Source organism: Fringilla coelebs, assembly GCF_963513975.1.
Source record: "Fringilla coelebs genome assembly, chromosome: 33".
Lineage (NCBI taxonomy): Eukaryota > Metazoa > Chordata > Aves > Passeriformes > Fringillidae > Fringilla > Fringilla coelebs.
Window position 1 is genome coordinate 1,258,729 of NC_140059.1, and position 19,920 is coordinate 1,278,648.

Here is a 19,920-nt window from a genome sequence, read left to right on the forward strand (position 1 = left end):
TTTGGAGTTTCCCAGGATCATTTTGGGGTTACCTGTGTGGGATTTTGGGGTTACCTGGGTGGGGCATTGGGGTTCCCAGGATCATTTTAGGGTTTCCCGGGTGGATTTTGGGGTCCCCAGGAGCATTTTGGGGTTACCTGGGTGGGATTTTGGGGTGCACAGGTGCATTTTGGGGTTTCCCAGGTGGATTTTGGGGTCCCCAGGTGCATTTTGGGGTTACCCAGGTGCATTTTGGGGTTACCTGGGTGGGATTTTGGGATGCCCAGGATCATTTTGGGGTTTCCCAGGTGGATTTTGGGGTCCCCAGGAGCATTTTGGGGTTACCTGGGTGGGATTTTGGGGTTTCCCAGGTGCATTTTGGGGTTACCCGGGTGGGGCTTTGGGGTGCCCAGGTGAATTTTGGGGTTACCTGGGTGGATTTTGGGTTTCCCAGGATCATTTTGGGGTTTCCCAGGTGCATTTTGGGGTTACCTAGGTGGGATTTTGGGGTGCACAGGTGCAGTTTGGGGTTTCCCAGGTGGATTTTGGGGTTTCCCAGGTGGATTTTGGGGTCCCCAGGTGCATTTTGGGGTTACCCAGGTGGATTTTGGGGTTACCTGGGTGGGGCATTGGGGTCCCCAGGATCATTTTGGGGTTACCCAGGTGGATTTTGGGGTTACCCAGGTGGATTTTGGGGTTACCTGGGTGGGGCATTGGGGTCCCCAGGATCATTTTGTGGTTACCCAGGTGTATTTTGGGGTGCCCAGGTGCATTTTGGGGTTACCTGGGTGCATTTTGGGGTGCCCAGGAGGTTTTGGGGTTACCTGTGTGGGGCAGAGGGGTTCCCAGGAGCATTTTGGGGTTATCCAGGATCATTTTGGGGTTTCCCAGGTGGATTTTGGGGTTTCCCAGGTGGATTTTGGGGTCCCCAGGATCATTTTGTGGTGCCCAGGATCATTTTGGGGTTTCCCAGGTGGATTTTGGGGTCCCCAGGATCATTTTGTGGTCCCCAGGATCATTTTGGGGTTACCTGGGTGGGATTTTGGGGTCCCCAGATGAATTTTGGGGTTACCTGGGTGGGATTTTGGGGTTACCTGTGTGGGGCAGTGGCCGTCGGCGTCCAGGAAGGAGAAGAGCCCCCCGTGCTGGGGGTCCCAGCCCCACCTGAGGGGCCCCTCCAGCAGCGCCGGCAGCGCCCGAGCCCCCAGGGCCGCGTCCCCCCGGAGCCGCGAGAACTGCAGCAGCAGCCAGAGCGCCTCCAGGGCGTGGCCTGGGGGGGGAAAAATGGGGAAAAATGGGGAAAATATGAGAAAAAAAATGGGGGAAAAAGGGGAAAAAATGGGGGGGGAAATGGGGAGAAATGGGGAGAAAATGAGAAAAAAAATGGGAAAAAATGGGGGGAAAAAGGAGAAAAAATGGGGGGAAAATAGGGGGAAAAGGAGGAGAAATGGGGAGAAATGGGGGGAAAATGGGGAGAAATGGGGGTAAAAGGGGGAAAATGGGATGAAATGGGGAAATAATGGGGAGAAATGGGGGGAAAAGGGAAAAATGGGGAAAAAAGGGGGGGGAAATGGGGAGAAAATGGGGAGAAAATGAGAAAAAAATGGGAAAAAATGGGGGGAAAATAGGGGGAAAAGGAGGAGAAATGGGGAGAAAATAGGGGAAAATGGGGGGAAAAGGGGGGGGAATGGGGAAATTATGGGGAGAAATGGGGGGAAAAGGGGGGGGAATGGGGAGAAAATGGGGAAAAATGGGGAGAAAATGAGAAAAAAATGGGAAAAAATGGGGGGAAAACGGAGAAAAAATGGGTGAAAAATAGGGGGAAAAGGAGGAGAAATGGGGAGAAAATGGGGAAAAATGGGAGGAAAAGAGGGAAAATGGGGGGAAAGGGGGGAAAATGGGATGAAATGGGGAAATAATGGGGAGAAATGGGGGAAAAAGGGGGAGAAATAGGGGAAAATGGGGGGAAATGGGGAAAAAATGGGGGGGAAATGGGGAGAAATAGGGGAAAATGGGGGAAAAGGGATGAAATGGGGAAATAATGGGGGGAAAAGAGGGAAAAATGGGGGAAAATGGGGGGGAAATGGGGAGAAAATGGGGAGAAAATGAGAAAAAAAAGGGGAAAATAGGGGGAAAAGGAGGAGAAATGGGGAGAAAATGGGGGAAAAGAGGGAAAATGGGGGGAAAATGGGGAAAAATGGGGAGAAAATGGGGGCAAAATGGGGAAAAATGGGAAAAGGGGGAGAAAAAGGGGAAAAATGAGAAAAAAAAAAGAGGGGAAAAAAAGAGAAAAAAAGAGCAAAAAGTCAGGGAGAAAGAAGCAAAAAATTGGGCAAAAAGAGAAAAAACCCCGGGAAAATTCCCCTGCCCCAAAACTGAGATCAAACCTCTCTAAATTCGGGATTTCTCCCCAAAAATTGAGGCTCCCCCCTCTCTAAATTTGAGGTTTCCCTGTAAAATTGAGCGCCAAATCCCCCCAAATTGGGCTCAAATCCCCCCAAATTAGGCTCAAACCCCCCAAATTGGGCTCAAACCCCACAAAATTGGCCTCAAATCCCCCAAAATTGGCCTCAAACCCCACCAAAATTGGCCTCAAACCCCCCAAAAATGGCATCGACCCCCCAAAATTGAGATTTCCCCCCTCCCCAAATTCGGGGTCCCCCCTCACCGGGGTTCATCAGGCGCCCGAGGCTCCCCGGCAGCTCCTCCCCCTCGGGGCTGACGTTCTCCAGCACCACCGAGTCCCCCCTCTGCACCCCAAAACCGGGGGGATCACGTGAGGGGAGACCCCAAAACCGGGGGGACCCCCCCGTGAGGGGAGACCCCCGAATTTGGGGAGCCCCCGGGGCTGCTCTTGGGGGGAAAAAGAGACCCCTGGGGCGACTTCTGGGGCTCTTGGGGGAGGAATTTTGGGGTTCCCAGGGAGGGTTTGGGGGGTCCCAGGTGTGATTTGGGGGGTCCCCAGGTGTGAATTTGGGGTCCCAGGTGTGATTCTGGGGGTCCCAAGTGTGATTTTAGGGTCCCAGGTGTGATTTGGGGGGTCCCAGGTGTGATTTTGGGGTCCCAGGTGTGATTTTGGGAGGTCCCAGATGTGATTTGGGGGTCCCAGGTGTGATTTTGGGGTCCCAGGTGTGATTTGGGGGGGTCCCAGCTGTGATTTTGGGGTCCCAGGTGTGATTTGGGGGTCCCAAGTGTGATTTTGAGGGGTCCCAGGTGTGATTTGGGGGTCCCAAGTGTGATTTTAGGGTCCCAGGTGTGATTTTAGGGCCCCAGGTGTTATTTGGGGGGTCCCAGGTGTGATTTTTGGGGTGCCTGGGTCAATTTTGGAGTACCCCGGTGAATTTTAAGGTCCCAGGATGATTTTTGGGGGTCCCAGGTGTGAGATTTGGGGGTCCCATCTGTAATTTTGGGGTCTCAAGATGATTTTGGGGTGCCCAGGATGATTTTGGTGTGCCAGGTGTGCTTGGGGGTGGTCCCCAGGATGATTTTGGGGTCCCCAGGATGATTTTGGGGTGCCCAGGTGTGATTTTGGGGATCCCCAGGATAATTTTGGGGTGCCAGGTGTGATTTTGGGGATCCCCAGGTGTGATTTTGGGGTCCCTAGCTGATTCTGGGGTGCCAGGTGTGATTCTGGGATGCCCAGGTGAATTTTGGGGGTCCCAGGTGTGATTTTGGGTGCCCAGGTGTGATTTTAGGGTCCCCAGGATAATTTTGGGGTGCCAGGTGTGATTCTGGGATGCCCAGGTGTGATTCTGGGGTGCCCAGGTGTGATTCCGGGTTGCCCAGGTTTGATTTTAGGAATGCCCAGGATGATTCAGGGGTGCCCAGGTGTGATTTTGGGGATCCCCAGGATGATTTTGGGGATCCCCAGGATAATTTTGGGGTCCCAGGTGTAATTTTGGGGATCCCCAGATGTGATTTTGGGGTGCCAGGTGTGATTTTAGGGATGCCCAGGATGATTCAGGGGTGCCCAGGTTAATTTTGGGGTCCCCAGGATAATTTTGGGGTGCCAGGTGTGATTTTGGGGTGCCAGGTGTGATTTGGGGGTACCTGCAGGTGCATCAGGACGCGCCGCGCCCCCCACTCCGCCATGGCCTCGGCCTCGGCCTCGGGCGGCCCCTGGGGGTCCCGGCCGGGGTCCCCCCAGAGCTGCAGCCCCACCTTGAGCACCATCATGGCCTGGGCCAGCGCCTGCTGGGGGGGGGGTCCCCGAGAAACGGGGGCGCCCCAACTCCATGGGAGCCCCCCGGGCCCAGCCCCACACGGCCCCGGCCCAGCGCCGCGCCCAGGCCTGCGAAATGGGGCTGGGGGCTCAGGAAATGGGGGTGGGGGCTCGGGGAATGGGGCTGGGGGCTCAGGGAATGGGGCTGGGGGCTCAGGAAATGGGGCTGGGGGCTTGGGGAATGGGGCTGGGGGCTCAGGAAATGGGGCTGGGGGCTCGGGAAATGGGGAAATGGGGCTGGGGGCTCGGGGAATGGGGCTGGGGGCTCGGGAAATGGGGCTGGGGGAATGGGGAATGAGGAAATGGGGCTGGGGGCTCGGGGAATGGGGCTGGGGGCTCGGGGAATGGGGAAATGGGGGCTCAGGAAATGGGGCTGGGGGCTCGGGGAATGGGGCTGGGGGGGCAGGAAATGGGGCTAGGGGCTCAGGAAATGGGGCTGGGGGCTCAGGGAAATGAGGCTGGGGGCTTGGGAAATGCGGCTCGGGGTTCAGGGAAATGGGGAAATGGGGGCTCAGGAAATGGGGCTGGGGGCTCAGGGAAATGGGGCTGGGGGCTCGGGAAATGGGGCTGGGGGCTCTGGGAATGGGGCTGGGGGCTCGGGGAATGGGGCTGGGGGCTCGGGAAATGGGGCTGGGGGCTCGGGAAATGGGGCTGGGGGCTCAGGAAATGGGGCTGGGGGCTCGGGAAATGGGGCGGGGGGCTCGGGGAATGGGGCGGGGGGTTTGGGAAATGGGGCTGGGGGCTCAGGAAATGGGGCTGGGGGCTCGGGGAATGGGGAAATGGGGCTGGGAGCTCAGGAAATGGGGCTGGGGGCTCGGAGAATGGGGCTGGGGGCTCAGGGAATGGGGAAATGGGGCTGGGGGCTCAGGGAATGGGGCTGGGGAATTAGGAAATGGGGCTGGGGGCTCAGGAAATGGGGCTGGGGGATCAGGAAATGGGGCTGGGGGCTTGGGAAATGGGGCTGGGGGCTCGGGGAATGGGGCTGGGGGCTCAGGAAATGGGGCTGGGGGCTCGGGGAATGGGGAAATGGGGCTGGGGGCTCCAGGAAATGGGGCTGGGGGCTCCGGGAAATGGGGCTGGGGGCTCCAGGAAATGGGGCTGGGGGCTCCGGGAAATGGGGCTGGGGGCTCAGGGGTACAGGGAAATGGAGCTGCGGGGTTCTGGGGGTCTCAAGGGTGTTTTGGGGGGCTCTCGGGGGTCTCAGGGGTGTTTTGGGGTCTCAGAGTTATTTGGGGAAGGGTCTCACCCAGTACTGAGGATCCCTGGGGGGAGTCAGGGCTATTTGGGGAGGGGTCTTAGGTGTATTTTGGGGATCCCAGGGTTATTTGGGGAGGGCTCCCAGGGGTCCCGAGTTATTTATTTGGGGAGGGGTCCCAGGTTACTTTGAGGAGGGGTCTTGGGTTATTAATTTGGGGAGGGGTCTCTCCAGGTCCCGGGGTTATTTGGGGAGGGATCCCGGGTCATTAATTTGGGGAGGGGTCTCTCCTGGTCCCGGGGTTATTTGGGGAGGCGTCCCGGGTTATTAATTTGGGGAGGGGTCTCACCCGGTCCCGGTCATTAATTTGGGGAGGGGTCTCCCCCGGTCCCGGTCATTAATTTGGGGAGGGGTCTCCCCCGGTCCCGGTCATTAATTTGGGGAGGGGTCTCCCCCGGTCCCGGGTCGTTAATTTGGGGAGGGGTCTCACCCGGTAGCGCTCCTCGCCCGTCGCCCGGCCCAGCTCGTCCAGCCCCAGCGCGCAGAACGCTTCGCTGTAGAAGCTGCGCTGGAGCCGCACCGGGCGCCCGTCCCGGCTCAGCGCGAAGGCGGCGCGGGTCGAGCCGGGCTGCGGCCGCACGTGGCTCTCCAGGAACTCCCCGGCTGAAATTTGGGGCAAATTCCGCCGGTTTTGGGCAATTTTGGGCGAATTTTGGAGGAATTGGAGGCGGGGAAATAAAAAACCAACATTGGGGGCGCCCATAGAGATCAATGGGGCAGCGCCGCTTAGCGGCCAAAGGGGGAACTGCAGGCGGTGAGATCGATGGGGGAATTTGGGGAAAAATTGGGGAGATTTGGGGAAAAATTGGGGAGATTTGGGGGAATTCGGGAGATTTGGGGGAATTAGGGAGATTTGGGGGGGATTTAGGGAGATTTGAGGGATTTGAGAGGAATTGGGGGGTGGAAAAAGGGGGAGTAGCACCCAGAGAGATCAGTGGAGTTGGAACTTCCCGGCTGGAATTGGGGGAATTTCAGGGAATTTTGGGGGAAATTTGGGGGTGGAAAAAAAAGGGGAAATTGCGGCCGTAGAGATCAATGGGGGAAAATTGGGGGATTTGGGGCAACTTGAGGGGAGTTAAAAAGGGGGAATTGAAGCCAAAATTCGAAGGGGGAACTGCACCCGCGGAGGTCAGTGGGGGAAGGAAAAAAAGGGGAAAAACTGGGGGGGATTTGGGGTAAAATTGGGGGAATTTGGGGAAATCTGAGGATGGAAAACGTGCAGAACTGCTCCTGAAATGGGTAAATGTGGGAACTGCCCCAAATCCCGCCCCAGATTCCCCCCAAAATCCCCCCCGGGACCCCTCCCCACCTTTCCGCGCCGCCTCGAGCAGCTCGGGCCGGCGGAACCGGGGCACGGTGCGGTACAGGCGGGAATAGACCCAGATCTGGGGGTGCAGGGGGGGATTTGGGGGTTCAGGGGGGTCCCGGGGGGGGTCTCCAGAACCCCCCCAGGTCCCACCCCACGCCCCCCGCCCCCCCACGGACCTGGCGGCCCTGCAGCCACACGAATTTGGTGTCGTCGTAGACGGAACCGTCGCGGCTCAGGCAGGAGAAGAAACCCCTGGGGGGGGAAATTTGGGGGGGGATTTGGGGGTCCCGGGGGCACTTGGGGGTCCGGGATGTCCCCTGTGGGAATTTGGGGGGTGCCTGGGGGGGTCCTGCGTGACTCCTATGGGAATCTGGGGGGTCCTGGGCTCATTTTTGGGGGAAAATTGGGGGGTCCCAGAGCTCGGAGTCCCTCCTGGGGTTGTGGGGGGCACTTGGGGGGTCCCCGGGGTGGTCCCTGGGGAGTCTGGGGGTGTTTTTAGGGGTCCCAGGAGTGTTTTTGGGGGGTCTCTGGTCTGGTTTTGGGGGGTTCCAGGGCTGTTTTTGGGGGTCCCAGTGGTCACTGGGGCTGTATTTGGAGGTCCCAGGGGTCCCTGGGCTGTTTTTGGGGGTCTCAGGGGTCCCTGGGCTATTTTTGGGGGTCCCAGGGGGTCCCTAGGCTGTTTGGGGGGGTCCCAGGGGGTCCCTAGGCTGTTTTGGGGGGGGTCCCTGGGCTGTTTTTGGGGGTCCCAGCCTCACCCGTGCTCGGGGTCGTGCGAGTGCCGCTCCCAGAACGCCACGACCGCGTCCAGCTCGGCCGCGATGCGGCCCCGCCACGCCCGGAGCTCCTCCATGGCTGGGGAGGGGGCGCCCGTGGGACCCCAGACCCACAAATACCCCCCTGACCCAGCCCTGGAGCCCCCAGACCCCCCAAATCCCCCCTCAGCCCAGCCAGGGGGGTCCCCAAAATCCCCCCTGATTTCCCCAAAACCCCCCGCCCTACCCCCACCCCAGGGGTCCCCCCAGCCCCCCCAAACCCCCATGGGGGTCCCCAAAATCGCCCCCGGCCTCACCCCGGGGGTCCCCAAAACCTCCTCTGCCCCCAAGCCCCACCCGGGGGGTCCCCAAAATCGCCCCCACCCCCCACTCCGGGGGTCCCCATGGACCCCCAGACCCCCCCAGGCCCCTTTTGGGGTCCCCAAAACCGCCCCCCCCCCCTCCGGACCGACCGCGACCGCTGCCCAGTCACGAGACCTCGCGACACGGCCCCGCCCCCTTCCTGACCACGCCCCTTTCCTCCCCTTAGCCACGCCCACCGTCATTGACCACGCCCTTTAAGAGCCGGGACTCCCCCAGACCCAAAACTGGGGGGGAGTTCAAGGGTCTGGAGACCCCGAAGTGACCCCAGGACCCCCAAAGTGGCCCCCAGACCCAAAATTGGGGGATCCAGAGCAGCCAGAACCCCCCCGAGCCCCTCCTGGACCCCCAATCCCCCCCCCAAACCCCAAAATCCCCAATTTCATTAAATTTTTACTCCAAAAAAATGTCTTTTTTTAATTTTCAAAATAGCACAAAAACGACGGACACAACACTCGGGGGGAGGGGAGGGGGGAGGGCTCGGGGGGGGGCGTTTTTTCCCCTCCCCCCCCCACTATGATACACAGGGGGTCCCCCCCTCCCCCTCCCCCCACCCCCGGGGGGGTCTGTACAGGGTGGGGGAGGGGTCCCGAGGGGTGGGGGGATTTTGGGGGGGGGGGGAGGAGGGGGGAGGGGCAGCGTTGTACAAAACTTTTCATTCCAGCAACTGCAACAGGTAAAAAAAAAGCCCCCCCCGACCCCCCCCCCCGAGGCGAGGGGACCCCAAAACTCCCCCCCAAAAACCCCCCCGGGGGTATTGGGGGTGTTGGGGGGGGGTCCCCGGGGTTTGTTGTGTTGGTTTTTTTTTTCTGGGGGGGGGTCCCGGGGGTCCTTCACTGCCCTTCGGCCTTGGGCTTCTTTGGAGCGGATTTCCTGGGTGGGGGGGGAAATTTGGGGAGGGGTTTGATGGAGACCCCTCCTCAAAATAATCCAAAAAAAAAACCCCAAAATAACCCCCAGACCCCTGATGCAGCCCCCCCAGTACCCCCAAAACCCCTCCACACCCACCCAGCCCCCCCAAACTGACCCACAGACCCCTCCAAGACCCCCCAGAAGACCCCCCAGACCCTTCCAAGACCCCCAAAAGAACCCCCAGACCCCCAATTCCCCCCAAACCACCCCCAGACTTCTCCAGAACTCCCCAAAGAGCCCCCAGACACCTCCAGGATCCCCAAAAGAACCCCCAGACCCCTCCAAGACCCCCCAGGAGAACCCCCAGACCCCCAAACATCCCCCAGACCCCCTCAGGACCCCCAAAAGAGCCCCCAGACCCCCCCAGGACCCCCAAAAGAGCCCCCAGACCCCCCCAGGACCCCCCAAAGAGCCACCAGACCCCTCCAGGACCCCCAAAAGAGCCCCCAGACCCCTCCAGGACCCCCAAAAGAGCCCCCAGACCCCTCCAGGACCCCCAAAAGAGCCCCCAGACCCCTCCAGGACCCCCACTCACAGGTCGGGGGACGCCAGGGGCCGTTTGCTGCCCGGTTTCCCGGCGGCTCCGTCCTTGCTTGACTCTGGGGGGGTTTGGGGGGGACATCAGCAATTTGGGGGGGGGACCCAAAGGTGTGTGCAGCCCCCAGACTCATTTCAGAGCCCCCAGACTCATTTCAGAGCCCCCTGACCCACCCTGCAGCCACCGCACCTGGGTGGCGGGGCCGTAGCCCTTGTCCTTGGCAGGGTGTGTGACAAGGGGACAATCCCAGCGTCACAGCCTCCCCCAGGGGTGTGCAGCCCCCAGACTCACTGCAGAGCCTCCAGACCTACCTGGCAGCCCCCAGACACACCTGGCAGCCCCCAGACTCACCTGGCAGCCCCCAGACTCACTGCAGAGCCCCCAGACCCACCTTGCAGCCACTGCACCTGGCTGGCGGGGCCGTAGCCCTTGTCCTTGGCAGGGTGTGTGACAAGAGGACAATCCCAGCGTCACAGCCGCCCCCAGACTCATTTCAGAGTTCCCAGACCCACCTGGCAGCCCCCAGACTCATTTCAGAGCCCCCAGACCCACCTTGCAGCCCCCAGACCCACCTTGCAGCCACCGCACCTGGCTGGCGGGGCTGTAACCCTTGTCCTTGGCACGGTAGGTGACAAGGGGACAATCCCAGTGTCACAGCCTCCCCCAGGGGTGTGCAGCCCCCAGACCCACCTGGCAGCCCCCAGACTCACCTGGCAGCCCCCAGACCCACCTTGCAGCCACCGCACCTGGGTGGCGGGGCCGTAGCCCTTGTCGTTGCGGGCGGCGATGCGGAAGATGATGGCCGGCTTGGTGGTGTGGTCGATGTGGGCGCTGGCCAGGCTGGAGGCCGGCACCAGGCACGAGGGGCTGGGCCCGCAGTAGACCCTCATGAAGGCCAGCTGGGCCCCCCCCCCCGCGGGCCTCGGGGCCCCCCCCGGGCCCCCCCTGGATGGCCAGGTACACCGAGTACTCGGCGATGCGGCCCGACGTCACCGAGGGCGGCTCCCACGTCAGGTGCGCTCCGTCGGGGCTCTGGGGACAGCGGGGGACACGGGGTCAGGGGGGCGTGGGGGGACATGGGGGGACAGAGGGGACATGGGGTCAGGGGGACACAGGGGACACGGGGTCAGGGGGGCGTGGGGGATGTGGGGGGACATGGGGGACACGGGGTCAGGGGGGCGTGGGGGACAGAGGGGACACGGGGTCAGGGGGGCATGGGGGACATGGGAGGGTCAGGGGGACATGGGGGACATGAGGGGGACACGGGGGACATGGGGTCAGGGGGGTGTGGGGGACACGGGGGGACAGAGGGGACATGGGGGGGTCAGGGGGGACAGGGATTGGGGGGGACATGGGGTCAGGGGGGCATGGGGGACATGAGGGGGGACATAGGGTCAGGGGGAACACAGAGGACATGCGGGGACAGGGGACATAGGGGGGTCAGGGGGACAGAGGGACACGGAGGGACAGAAGGGACATGGGGTCAGGGGGGACAGAGGGATCGGGGGGGACATGGGGTCAGGGAGGTGTGGGGGACATGGGGGGGTCAGGGGGACACAAGGGGGTCAGGGAGGACAGAGGGATTGGGGGGACATGGGGTCAGGGGGCCACAGAGTTCAGGGGGGTCAGGGGGACATGGGGGTGGTTGGGGAGACAGAAGGGACATGGGGTCAGGGGGGCATGGGGGACATGAGGGGGACAGAGGGGACATGGGGTCAGGGGGACACAGGGCACACGGGGGGACACAGGGATCAGGGGGGACATGGGGTCAGGGGGGACACAGAGGTCAGGGGGGACAGGGACAGGGGAGAAAGCAGGGACAGAGGGGGACAAGGGGTCAGGAGGTGACACAGAGTTGGGGGACACGGGGGGTACAGGGGCCTATGGGAGCTGGGGGACAGTGGGGGGGACACAGGAGGGTCCCTGTAATGGGTCTGGGGTCCCTATAATGGGTCTGGGGGCTCTGCCAGGGCTCACCTGGCTGATCCTGATGGCGCAGGGCGCCCTGGGGAAGGTGGGCAGGGATGGGCTCGGGGGCTGGGTTGGGTGGATGTTACGGGCTCCCCCATGGGCTGGGGTCCCTGTAATGGGTCTGGGGTCCCTGAAATGGGTCTGGGGTCCCTGAAATGGGTCTGGGGTCTCTGCCAGGGCTCACCTTGCTGATCTTGATGGCGCAGGGCGCCCCGGGGAAGCCGGGCAGGCAGGTTTTGAAGGCCGACAGCTCCGAGAAGGGCCCGCGGCCGCAGGCGTTGAGCCCGGCCACGCGGAACTTGTACGCCGTGCCCGGCTGCAGCTCCTGGCGGCGCAGCTGCGAGTGGTCCGGGACCCCCGAGGCGTCGTCCTGGGGACACCGTGGGGACACCGTGGGGACACGGACACGGGGACACCCCAGAGCCAGGGACACGGACACGGGAACCCCCCAGAGCCAGGGACACGGACACAGGATATTGGGGACAGGTCCTGGGACCCTCAGGCCACCTCCCATGGGGACACCGTGGGGACATGGACACGGGAACCCCCCCCAGAGCCAGGGACACGGACATGGGGACACCCCAGAGCCAGGGACACGGACACAGGGACACCCCCAGAGCCAGGGACAAGGACATGGGGACACCCCCGACATTGGGGACAGGTGCTGGGACCCTCAGGCCATCTCCCGTGGGGACAGAGTGGGGACACGGGAGGGACAGAGAACCCAGGGGTGTCCCAGAGCTGTCCCTGGGTGTCCCCAGTGCCACGGGGCTGTCCTTGGATGTCCCCAGGGCTGTCCCCAGTGCCATGATCACATCCCCGGGTCTGTGCCTGGATGTCCCAGGGCTGTCCCCTCAGATGTCTCTGTGTCCCCAGGGCTGTCCCTGGATGTCCCAGAGCTGTCCCCAGGACTGTCCCAGAGCTGTCCCCATGTCCCCAGGACTGCCCCCAGTTCTGTCCCTGGCTGTCCCCTGAGCTGTCCCCAGGGCTGTCCCTGGATGTCCCCTGAGCTGTCCCCATGTCCCCAGAGCTGTCCCCAGAGCTGTCCCTGGATGTCCCCTGAGTTGGCCCTGGATGTCCCTGGCTGTCCCCAGGGCTGTCCCCATGTCCCCAGGGCTGTCCCCATGTCCCCTGAGCTGTTCCCTGAGCTGTCCCCAGGGCTGTCCCCATGTCCCCTGAGCTGTACCCATGTCTGTCCCCTGAGGTGTCCCCATATCCCCTGAGCTGTCCCCAGGGCTGTCCGCTGAGCTATCCCCATGTCCCCAGTTCTGTCCCTAAGCTGTCCCCAGGGCTGCCCCCAGGGCTGTCCCCAGAGCTGTCCCCCGGGCTGTCCCCATGTCCCCTGAGCTGTCCCTGACTGTCCCTTGAGCTACCCCCATTTCCCCAGGGCTGTCCCCATGTCCCCGTGTCTGTCCCCTGAGCTATCCCCATGTCCCCTGAGCTGTCCCCAGGACTGTCCCCATGTCCCCTGAGCTGTACCCATGTCTGTCCCCTGAGGTGTCCCCATATCCCCTGAGCTGTCCCCAGGGCTGTCCGCTGAGCTGTCCCCAGGGCTGTCCGCTGAGCTATCCCCATGTCCCCAGTTCTGTCCCTAAGCTGTCCCCAGGGCTGTCCCTGTGTCTGTCCCCATGTCCCCTGAGCTGTCCCTGGCTGTCCCTTGAGCTACCCCCATTTCCCCAGGGCTGTCCCCATGTCCCCGTGTCTGTCCCCATGTCCCCAGGGCTGTCCGCTGAGCTATCCCCATGTCCCCTGAGCTGTCCCCGGGGCTGTCCCCATGTCCCCATGTCTGTCCCCATGTCCCCAGGGCTGTCCGCTGAGCTATCCCCATGTCCCCTGAGCTGTCCCCGTGTCTGTCCCCATGTCCCCATGTCTGTCCCCGCCCGGGGTGACTCACGTCGGCGGGGGGCGCGTCCTCGGGGGGCAGGAAGTAGTGGGTGACCATCATGGTGGTGCCCTTGATGACGCCCACGTCGAACCACTGGTTCTCCTTCTTGGGCAGCGCCTTGGGCGGCGCCCCCGGCTCCGGCTTCTGCCAGCGGGGAAATTGGGGGCAAATTGGGGCATTTCCAGGGGATTTTGGGGGGGAATTTAGAGGATTTTTGGGGGAAATGAGGGGATTTTTTGGGAGATTTTTGGGGGAAATGAGGGGATTTTTTAGGAGGAAATCGGGGATTTTATAGGGGGATTTTGAAGGGGGAAATTGGGAGAATTTGGGGGGTTTTTTAAGGGGGGTAATTGGGGGAATTTTTTAGGAGGGATTTGGAGAATTTTTTGGGGGAAAATTGGGGATTTTATAGGGGGAAATCGGGGGGATTCTGGGGAAAACTGAGGGGATTTCTGGGGGAAATCGGGGGATTTTTGGGGGGGAAATCCAGGGACTTCTTGGGAAATCGTGGGGAATTTTGGGGGGAAATTGGGGGGATTTTGGGTGGGAAATAAGGGATTTATGGGGGGAAATTGAGTGAATTTGGGGGGAAAATTGGGAGATTTCTTTGGGGGGAAAATTGGGGGGATTTTTTTCTGGGGATATTGTGAGAACTTTGTGGGAAATTGGGTGATTTTGGGGGGAGATTCTGAGGAAATTTCCAGCAGATTTTGGGTGGACGCGTGGCGATTTCGAGGGGAATTTTGGGGGCTATTTGGAGGAGGATTTTGGGGGAATTTTTGGGTGGGTTTGTGAGGATTTTGGGGGGGATTTGGAGGTGGAATTTCCCCTCCCCACTCACCACGGGGGTGCTCTCGATGCCGTTGGCCACCTCGGCCAGGGCGGCGGCCGCCTGCAGCTTGGCGGGGCTGGGGGCCACCGCGGGGCCCGGGGGGGCCACGAAGGCGCTCGAGGGGGCCAGGCCTGGGGTGGGGCACACCAAAAATTGGGGAGGGGGCTTAAAAGCCCCCCTCCCCTGGAATTCCTCACCCACCCCATCGTCAGCAGTGGCGGCTCAAACCCCCAAAGGGGTCCCAACCCCCCCTTCCACCAACATGGGTGTCCCCCCACCCTTTTAGGGTGTCCCCCCTTTCTGTGGGTGCCCCCCAAGGGGTCCCAACCCCTCCCCCCATGGATCCTAACCCCCCTACTCCATAAACATCTCCCAAAAGGACCCCTCCCCCCCAAACAGGTGCCCCCCGGGGGTCCCAAACCCCCCCCCACCACATAAACACCCACTAAAAGGATCCCCCCCTAAATGGGAGCCCCCTAAGGGGCCCCAAACCCCCCCACGGGACCCCCCCCACCCCATAAACACCCCCCATGGATCCCAACCCCTCCCTCATGGGACCCCCCCCACCCCCCAAAGGACCCCCCTCCCCTCCCCCACTGCCCTGGGCGGGGGTCCCAGCCCCAGAGCCCCCCCCGTGGTGTCTCACCGTCGCCGGGGGGGGGCAGCAGGGTGGCGGGGGTGCCCCCCCCGGGCACTGTCCCCAGGTCCCCCAGGCCGTTGGTGTCACCCGCGGGGTCGTTGAGGCTGTCGGCGGGGGCCAAGGCCTCGGTGGGCAAATGGGGGGGGGGCGCGGCCGCCTGGGGGGGGGCGGCGGGGGCGGGAGGGGGAGGGGCGGGGGTGGGGGTCGCTGGGGGGGCCGCGGGGGGGGTCCCAGCCTCGGCCAGGTGCTGCTGGTGCTGCACCAGAGCCGCCAGGTCCTGCTGGGTGAGCACCAGGGGCAGCGCCCCCCCCGCGCCCCCCGCCCCCTCCGAGACCCCCAGGGCCCCCCCCAGCTCCGAGGGGCCCCCCCCGGGCTCGCCGGGCTCCAGCGGCTCCGATGTCCCTGTGGAGGGGGGGGGGGGACAATGGGGACATGTCAGGGGTGGGGGCAGGGTATGGGGGGTCAGCCCAAAATCCACCCCGTGGGGTCATCGGGGTCACCACGGCCCCCACCGTGGGGCCACCACCATGGGACCGAGACTCCCGTGACCCCCCCAAACCTCCCCAGACGCCCCCAGACTGACCCATGACAGCCCCTGGATGGCCAGAGCCTGGGCCTGGGGTCACCACCATGGGACCACCATGGCCATGGGCCCACCCCATCACCCCCAGGACCCCCCAAACCCCCCCCCCAGGACCCCCCAAACTGCCCCATGACCCCCTGCAGCATGGCATGGATGGCCAGAGCCTGGGGCTGGGGTCACCACCATGGGACCAAGACACCAGTGACCACCACCAAACCGCCCCAAGACCCCCCAAATCCCCCCAGGACCCCCCAAAACTAATCCATGACAGACCCTGGATGGCCAGAGCCTGGGCCTGGGGTCACCACCATGGGACCAAGACCCCAGTGACCACCCCAAAACCCCCCCCAGGACCCCCCAGATTCCTCCCAAACTGCCCCATGACCCCCTGCAGCATGGCATGGATGGCCAGAGCCTGGGGCTGGGGTCACCACCATGGGACCAAGACACCAGTGAGCACCCCCAAACCCCCCCAAGACCCCCCAAACTGACCCATGACAGCTTGCTGGGCAGCCTGGATAGCCAGAGCCTGGGTGTGGGGTCACCACCATGGGACCAAGACCCCAGTGACCACCCCCAAACCCCCCCAAACCCCCCCAAGACCCCCCAAACTGACCCATGACAGCCTGCTGGGCGGCCTGCAGCACGGCCTGGATGGCCAGAGCCTGGGCTTGGGGTCACCACCATAGGACCAAGACCCCAGTGAGCACCCCCAAACCCCCACAGGACCCCCCAAACCCCCCAAGACCCCCCCAGGACCCCCCAAACTGACCCATGACAGCCTGCTGGGCGGCCTGCAGCACGGCCTGGATGGCCAGAGCCTGGGCCTGCGCCTCCTCGCTGGCCGCAGCCGCCGCCGCCGCCGCCTCGGCCGCCGCGGTGACCGCCAGCTCCTCGGGGGTCAGCCCGGGGGGGCCCCCCGCGCCCCCCGCCTCGGCCAGCAGCTCGGGGGGCAGCGCCAGCCCCTCGGCCGGGCCCCCCTCGGCCGCGGCCGGCGGCAGCACCACCACGGCCAGCGGCTCCGGGGAGCCCCCGGGCTCGGCCCCGGTGTGGGAGGGGGCGGCCTCGGGCCCGGGGGGGGACGGGGACGTGGCCGAGGAGGGGTCCTGGGCTGGGTGGGGGTCTCCAGGAGGGGTGGGTGTGGTGGTGGTGGTGGTGGCTGGAGGGGTCTCGGGGGGTGCTGGGGGGGATTCTGTCAGCGACGAGATGGTCTGGGGGGGAGGGGAGAGGAAAGGGGGTTGAGAGGGGGAGGAAGTGATGAAGAGACCCCCACCCCAAAATGGGGCCCTGGTGGCCTCCAGAGGCACCAGCAGGTCCCTGGTGGCACTGCCACGGGACTGAGGGCACCCCCCAGTGTCACCAAACCCACTGCCAGTGTCCCTAACCCCACACAATGTCCCCAAACCCCCAGTTTAATGTCCTCAAACCCCCTCCCAGCGCCCCCAAACCCCCTTTTAATGTCCCTAACCCCTTTTCCAATGCTCCAACAGCCCATCCCAGTGTCCCCAAACCCCCTCCCAGTGTCCCCAAACCCCCTCCCAGTGTCCCCAACCCTCCCCTCACTATCCCCAAACCCCCTTTTAATGTCCCCAACCCCCTTTCCAATGCCCCAACACACCCTCCCAGTGTCCCCAAACCCCCTCCTGGTGTCCCCAAACCCCCTCCCGCTGTCCCCAAACCCCTTCCCGCTGTCCCCAACCCCCCTCCCAGTGTCCCCAACCCTCCCCTCACTGTCCCCAACCCCCTCCCGCTGTCCCCAACCCCCTCCCGCTGTCCCCAACCCCCTCCCAGTGTCCCCAACCCTCCCCTCACTATCCCCAAACCCCCTTTTAATGTCCCCAACCCCTTTTCCAATGCCCCAACACCCCCTCCCAGTGTCCCCAACCCCCCTCCCGCTGTCTCCAACCCCCTTTCCAATGCCCCAACAGCCCATCCCAGTGTCCCCAACCCCCCTCCCGCTGTCCCCAAACCCCCTCCCCGGTGTCCCCAACCCCCCTCCCGCTGTCCCCAAACCCCCTCCCCGGTGTCCCCAACCCCCCTTCCAGTGTCCCCAACCCCCTCCCGGTGTCCCCAAGGCTGCTCACCGGCACGGCCGGCCCTGGCGCTGGCGTGGACTGAGTGACCGTAGTGACCGCCCGGGGCTGGGGGGTCCCGCTGCCGCTGGGGCCGGGGCTGGGGGTCCCGGGGGGCACGGGGGGACCCCCGCCCTCGCTGGGGGGGGTCTCCCCCTCCCCCTGCCCGTTGGCAGCCGGTGGGGGGGGCTCTGCGGGGACAACGGGGAGGGGTCAGCGAGGCGCCCACCCCAAAGTAAGGGTGGAGGGGACGATTTGGGGACAATCTGGGGACAACGCGAGGTCACCTTGGCTGGCGCCCATGCTGGCGGTGACCGTGGTGGCCGTGGCCGTTGTCCCCGTCTCGTGGGTCTCGCAGGGGGGGTTGGAGCAGGCGCGAGGGGGGCTGGTGGCGGTGGTGGCACAGGGCGGGGGCGGTGTCACCCCCTCGGTGGTGGCCGTGCTGGTGGCCCCGCTCTGGTGGCTCTGGCAGGGCGAGGACCCCGCTCTGGTGGCCGTGCTGGTGGTCCCGCTCTCGGGGGTCTCGCAGCGGGGGTTGGCACAAGGCGGGGACCCCCCAGTGCTGGAGGTGGTGGCGGTGGTGGCGGCGGTGGTGGCAGCGCTGGTGGCCGTGGTGGTGTCACCCGGCCGGGAGCCCGCGGTGGCCGTGGTGGCCGTGTTGGTGGTCCCGGTCTCGTGGGTCTCGCAGGGGGGGTTGGAGCAGAGCTGTGACGATGTCATTGTCACCGTGTTGGTCGTCCCCGTCTCGTGGGTCTCGCAGGGGGGGTTGGAGCAGGGGGGGACACCTCGAGGTGGTGGCACCGCTGTCCCCGACTCGGGCGGGGGGCGCGAGGTGGCCGTGGTGGTGGTGGCCGTGCTGGTTGTCCCCGTCTCGTGGGTCTCACAAGGAGGGTTGGAGCAGAGCCGTGTCCCCGTGGTTGTCACCGTGTTGGTTGTCCCTGTCTCGTGGGTCTCACAGGGCGGGTTGGAGCAGAACTGTGACCCTGTCACTGTCACCGTGTTGGTTGTCCCCGTCTCATGGGTCTCACAGGGGGGGTTGGAGCAGAGCCGTGTCCCCGTGGTTGTCACCGTGTTGGTTGTCCCCGTCTCGTGGGTCTCACAAGGAGGGTTGGAGCAGAACTGTGACCCTGTCACTGTCACCGTGTTGGTTGTCCCTGTCTCGTGGGTCTCACAGGGAGGATTAGAGCAGGGTGGCCTCGGTGCTGTCACTGTCACCGTGTTGGTTGTCCCCGTCTCGTGAGTCTCACATGGGGGGTTGGAGCAGAACTGTGACCCTGTCACCGTCACCGTGTTGGTTGTCCCCGTCTCGTGGGTCTCACAGGGAGGGTTGGAGCAGGGTGGCCTCGGTGCTGTCACTGTCACCGTGTTGGTTGTCCCCGTCTCGTGGGTCTCGCAGGGGGGGTTGGCACACAGCCGTGTCCCCGCGGGGGTCTCACAGCTGGCGGAGGTGGCCGCAGTGACCGCCCCGGTGGCCGTCCCCACCTCAGGCTGTCCCCAGGGCGTTTGGCACGGGGCTGCCTCCTGCGTTTGGCACGAGGTGACACCGCCGCCACCTTCGGGGGGACACAACCGCGCCGTCATCGTTGTCCCCGTGGCCGCCGTCTGCTGCGTGGGGCAGGGCGGTCCCCCGGGTGTCCCCAAGCGCGCTGTCCCCACCGTCCCCGCCGCCGTGGGGGTGTTGGTGGTCCCCGTCTCGTGGGTCTCGCAGGGGGGGTTGGAGCAGGCCCGGGGTGGCGCCGCCACCGCCGTCCCCCCGCCCGTGTCCTCGCAGAGCAGCTGCAGCTGTCCCCCCCCTGTCCCCACGTTGGCCACCAGGCTGGTGGTGGCCGTGTTGGTGGTGCCGGTCTCGTGGGTCTCGCAGGGGGGGTTGGAGCACACCAGGGTGACGGTGCCCGGGGTGGCCTCGGCGGGGGGGGGCTCGGCCAGGCTGCCACCCCCCGAGGTGGCCGCGGGGGGACCTTCGGCCGTGGGGGACGCCAGGATGGACACGGGGAGGTCGTGGACGGGCTGGGCCTCCACGCCGCTGGGCGTGGTGATCAGCGTCACCTGCGTGGGCTGGGACACCGGCTGTGTCCCCACAGGGGGTCAGGGGAGGTGGCACTGACCACAGACAGCGCCCCCAGCCTCAAATCTCTGTGACCCCCCCCCCTTTGTGTCACCCCCAAATCCCTGTGTGTCCCCTCCCCACTCCTGTCAGCAGCACGGCCGGGGCTGAGCTGCATTTGGGGACATCCCAGAGGTCCCCTGTGTCCCCCATGTCCCCTCAGCTGCATGGTACTGGTCAGTGTCCCCAATGTCCTAAATGTCCCCAGTGCCCCTGTCCCCAGTGTCCCCTCATCCACATGGTACTGGTCAGTGTCCCCAGTGTCCTAAATGTCCCCAGTGTCCCCAGTGCCCCTCATCCACATGGTGATGGTCAGTGTCCCCAGCCCCCCTGTCCCCAGTGTCCCCTAACCTGCATGGTGATGCTCAGTATCCCCAGTGTCCCCCCTGTCCCCTCACCTGCATGATGATGGTCGGTGTCCCCAGTGTCCCCCCTGTCCCCTCACCTGCACGGTGATGGTCAATGTCCCCAGTGTCCCCCCTGTC

At 64.1% G+C, this 19,920-nt stretch overlaps 2 protein-coding genes across 2 annotated transcripts in view; both read right to left on the minus strand.

The window, feature by feature from the left end:
- The window catches only part of RENBP (renin binding protein), a gene marked incomplete at its 3' end in the record, with an annotated part of 8,320 nt that extends 665 nt beyond the window's left edge, over positions 1-7,655 (minus strand). The window contains 8 exon segments of the mRNA XM_084224030.1: positions 1,074-1,249; positions 2,648-2,729; positions 4,030-4,182; positions 4,184-4,270; positions 5,887-6,059; positions 6,766-6,841; positions 6,942-7,017; positions 7,521-7,655. Of these exon segments, the coding sequence (XP_084080156.1) occupies positions 1,074-1,249; positions 2,648-2,729; positions 4,030-4,182; positions 4,184-4,270; positions 5,887-6,059; positions 6,766-6,841; positions 6,942-7,017; positions 7,521-7,615 (918 nt within the window). The 5' untranslated portion in view covers positions 7,616-7,655.
- Positions 7,656-8,590: 935 nt separating this feature from the next.
- HCFC1 (host cell factor C1) overlaps positions 8,591-19,920 on the minus strand; it is a 30,896-nt gene continuing 19,566 nt past the window's right edge. Inside the window, 11 exon segments of the mRNA XM_084224031.1 lie at positions 8,591-8,771; positions 9,346-9,409; positions 10,079-10,290; positions 10,292-10,380; positions 11,504-11,689; positions 13,214-13,348; positions 14,046-14,167; positions 14,683-15,078; positions 16,032-16,470; positions 17,344-17,522; positions 17,619-19,398. Coding sequence (XP_084080157.1) covers positions 8,732-8,771; positions 9,346-9,409; positions 10,079-10,290; positions 10,292-10,380; positions 11,504-11,689; positions 13,214-13,348; positions 14,046-14,167; positions 14,683-15,078; positions 16,032-16,470; positions 17,344-17,522; positions 17,619-19,398 — 3,642 coding nt within the window. The 3' untranslated portion in view covers positions 8,591-8,731.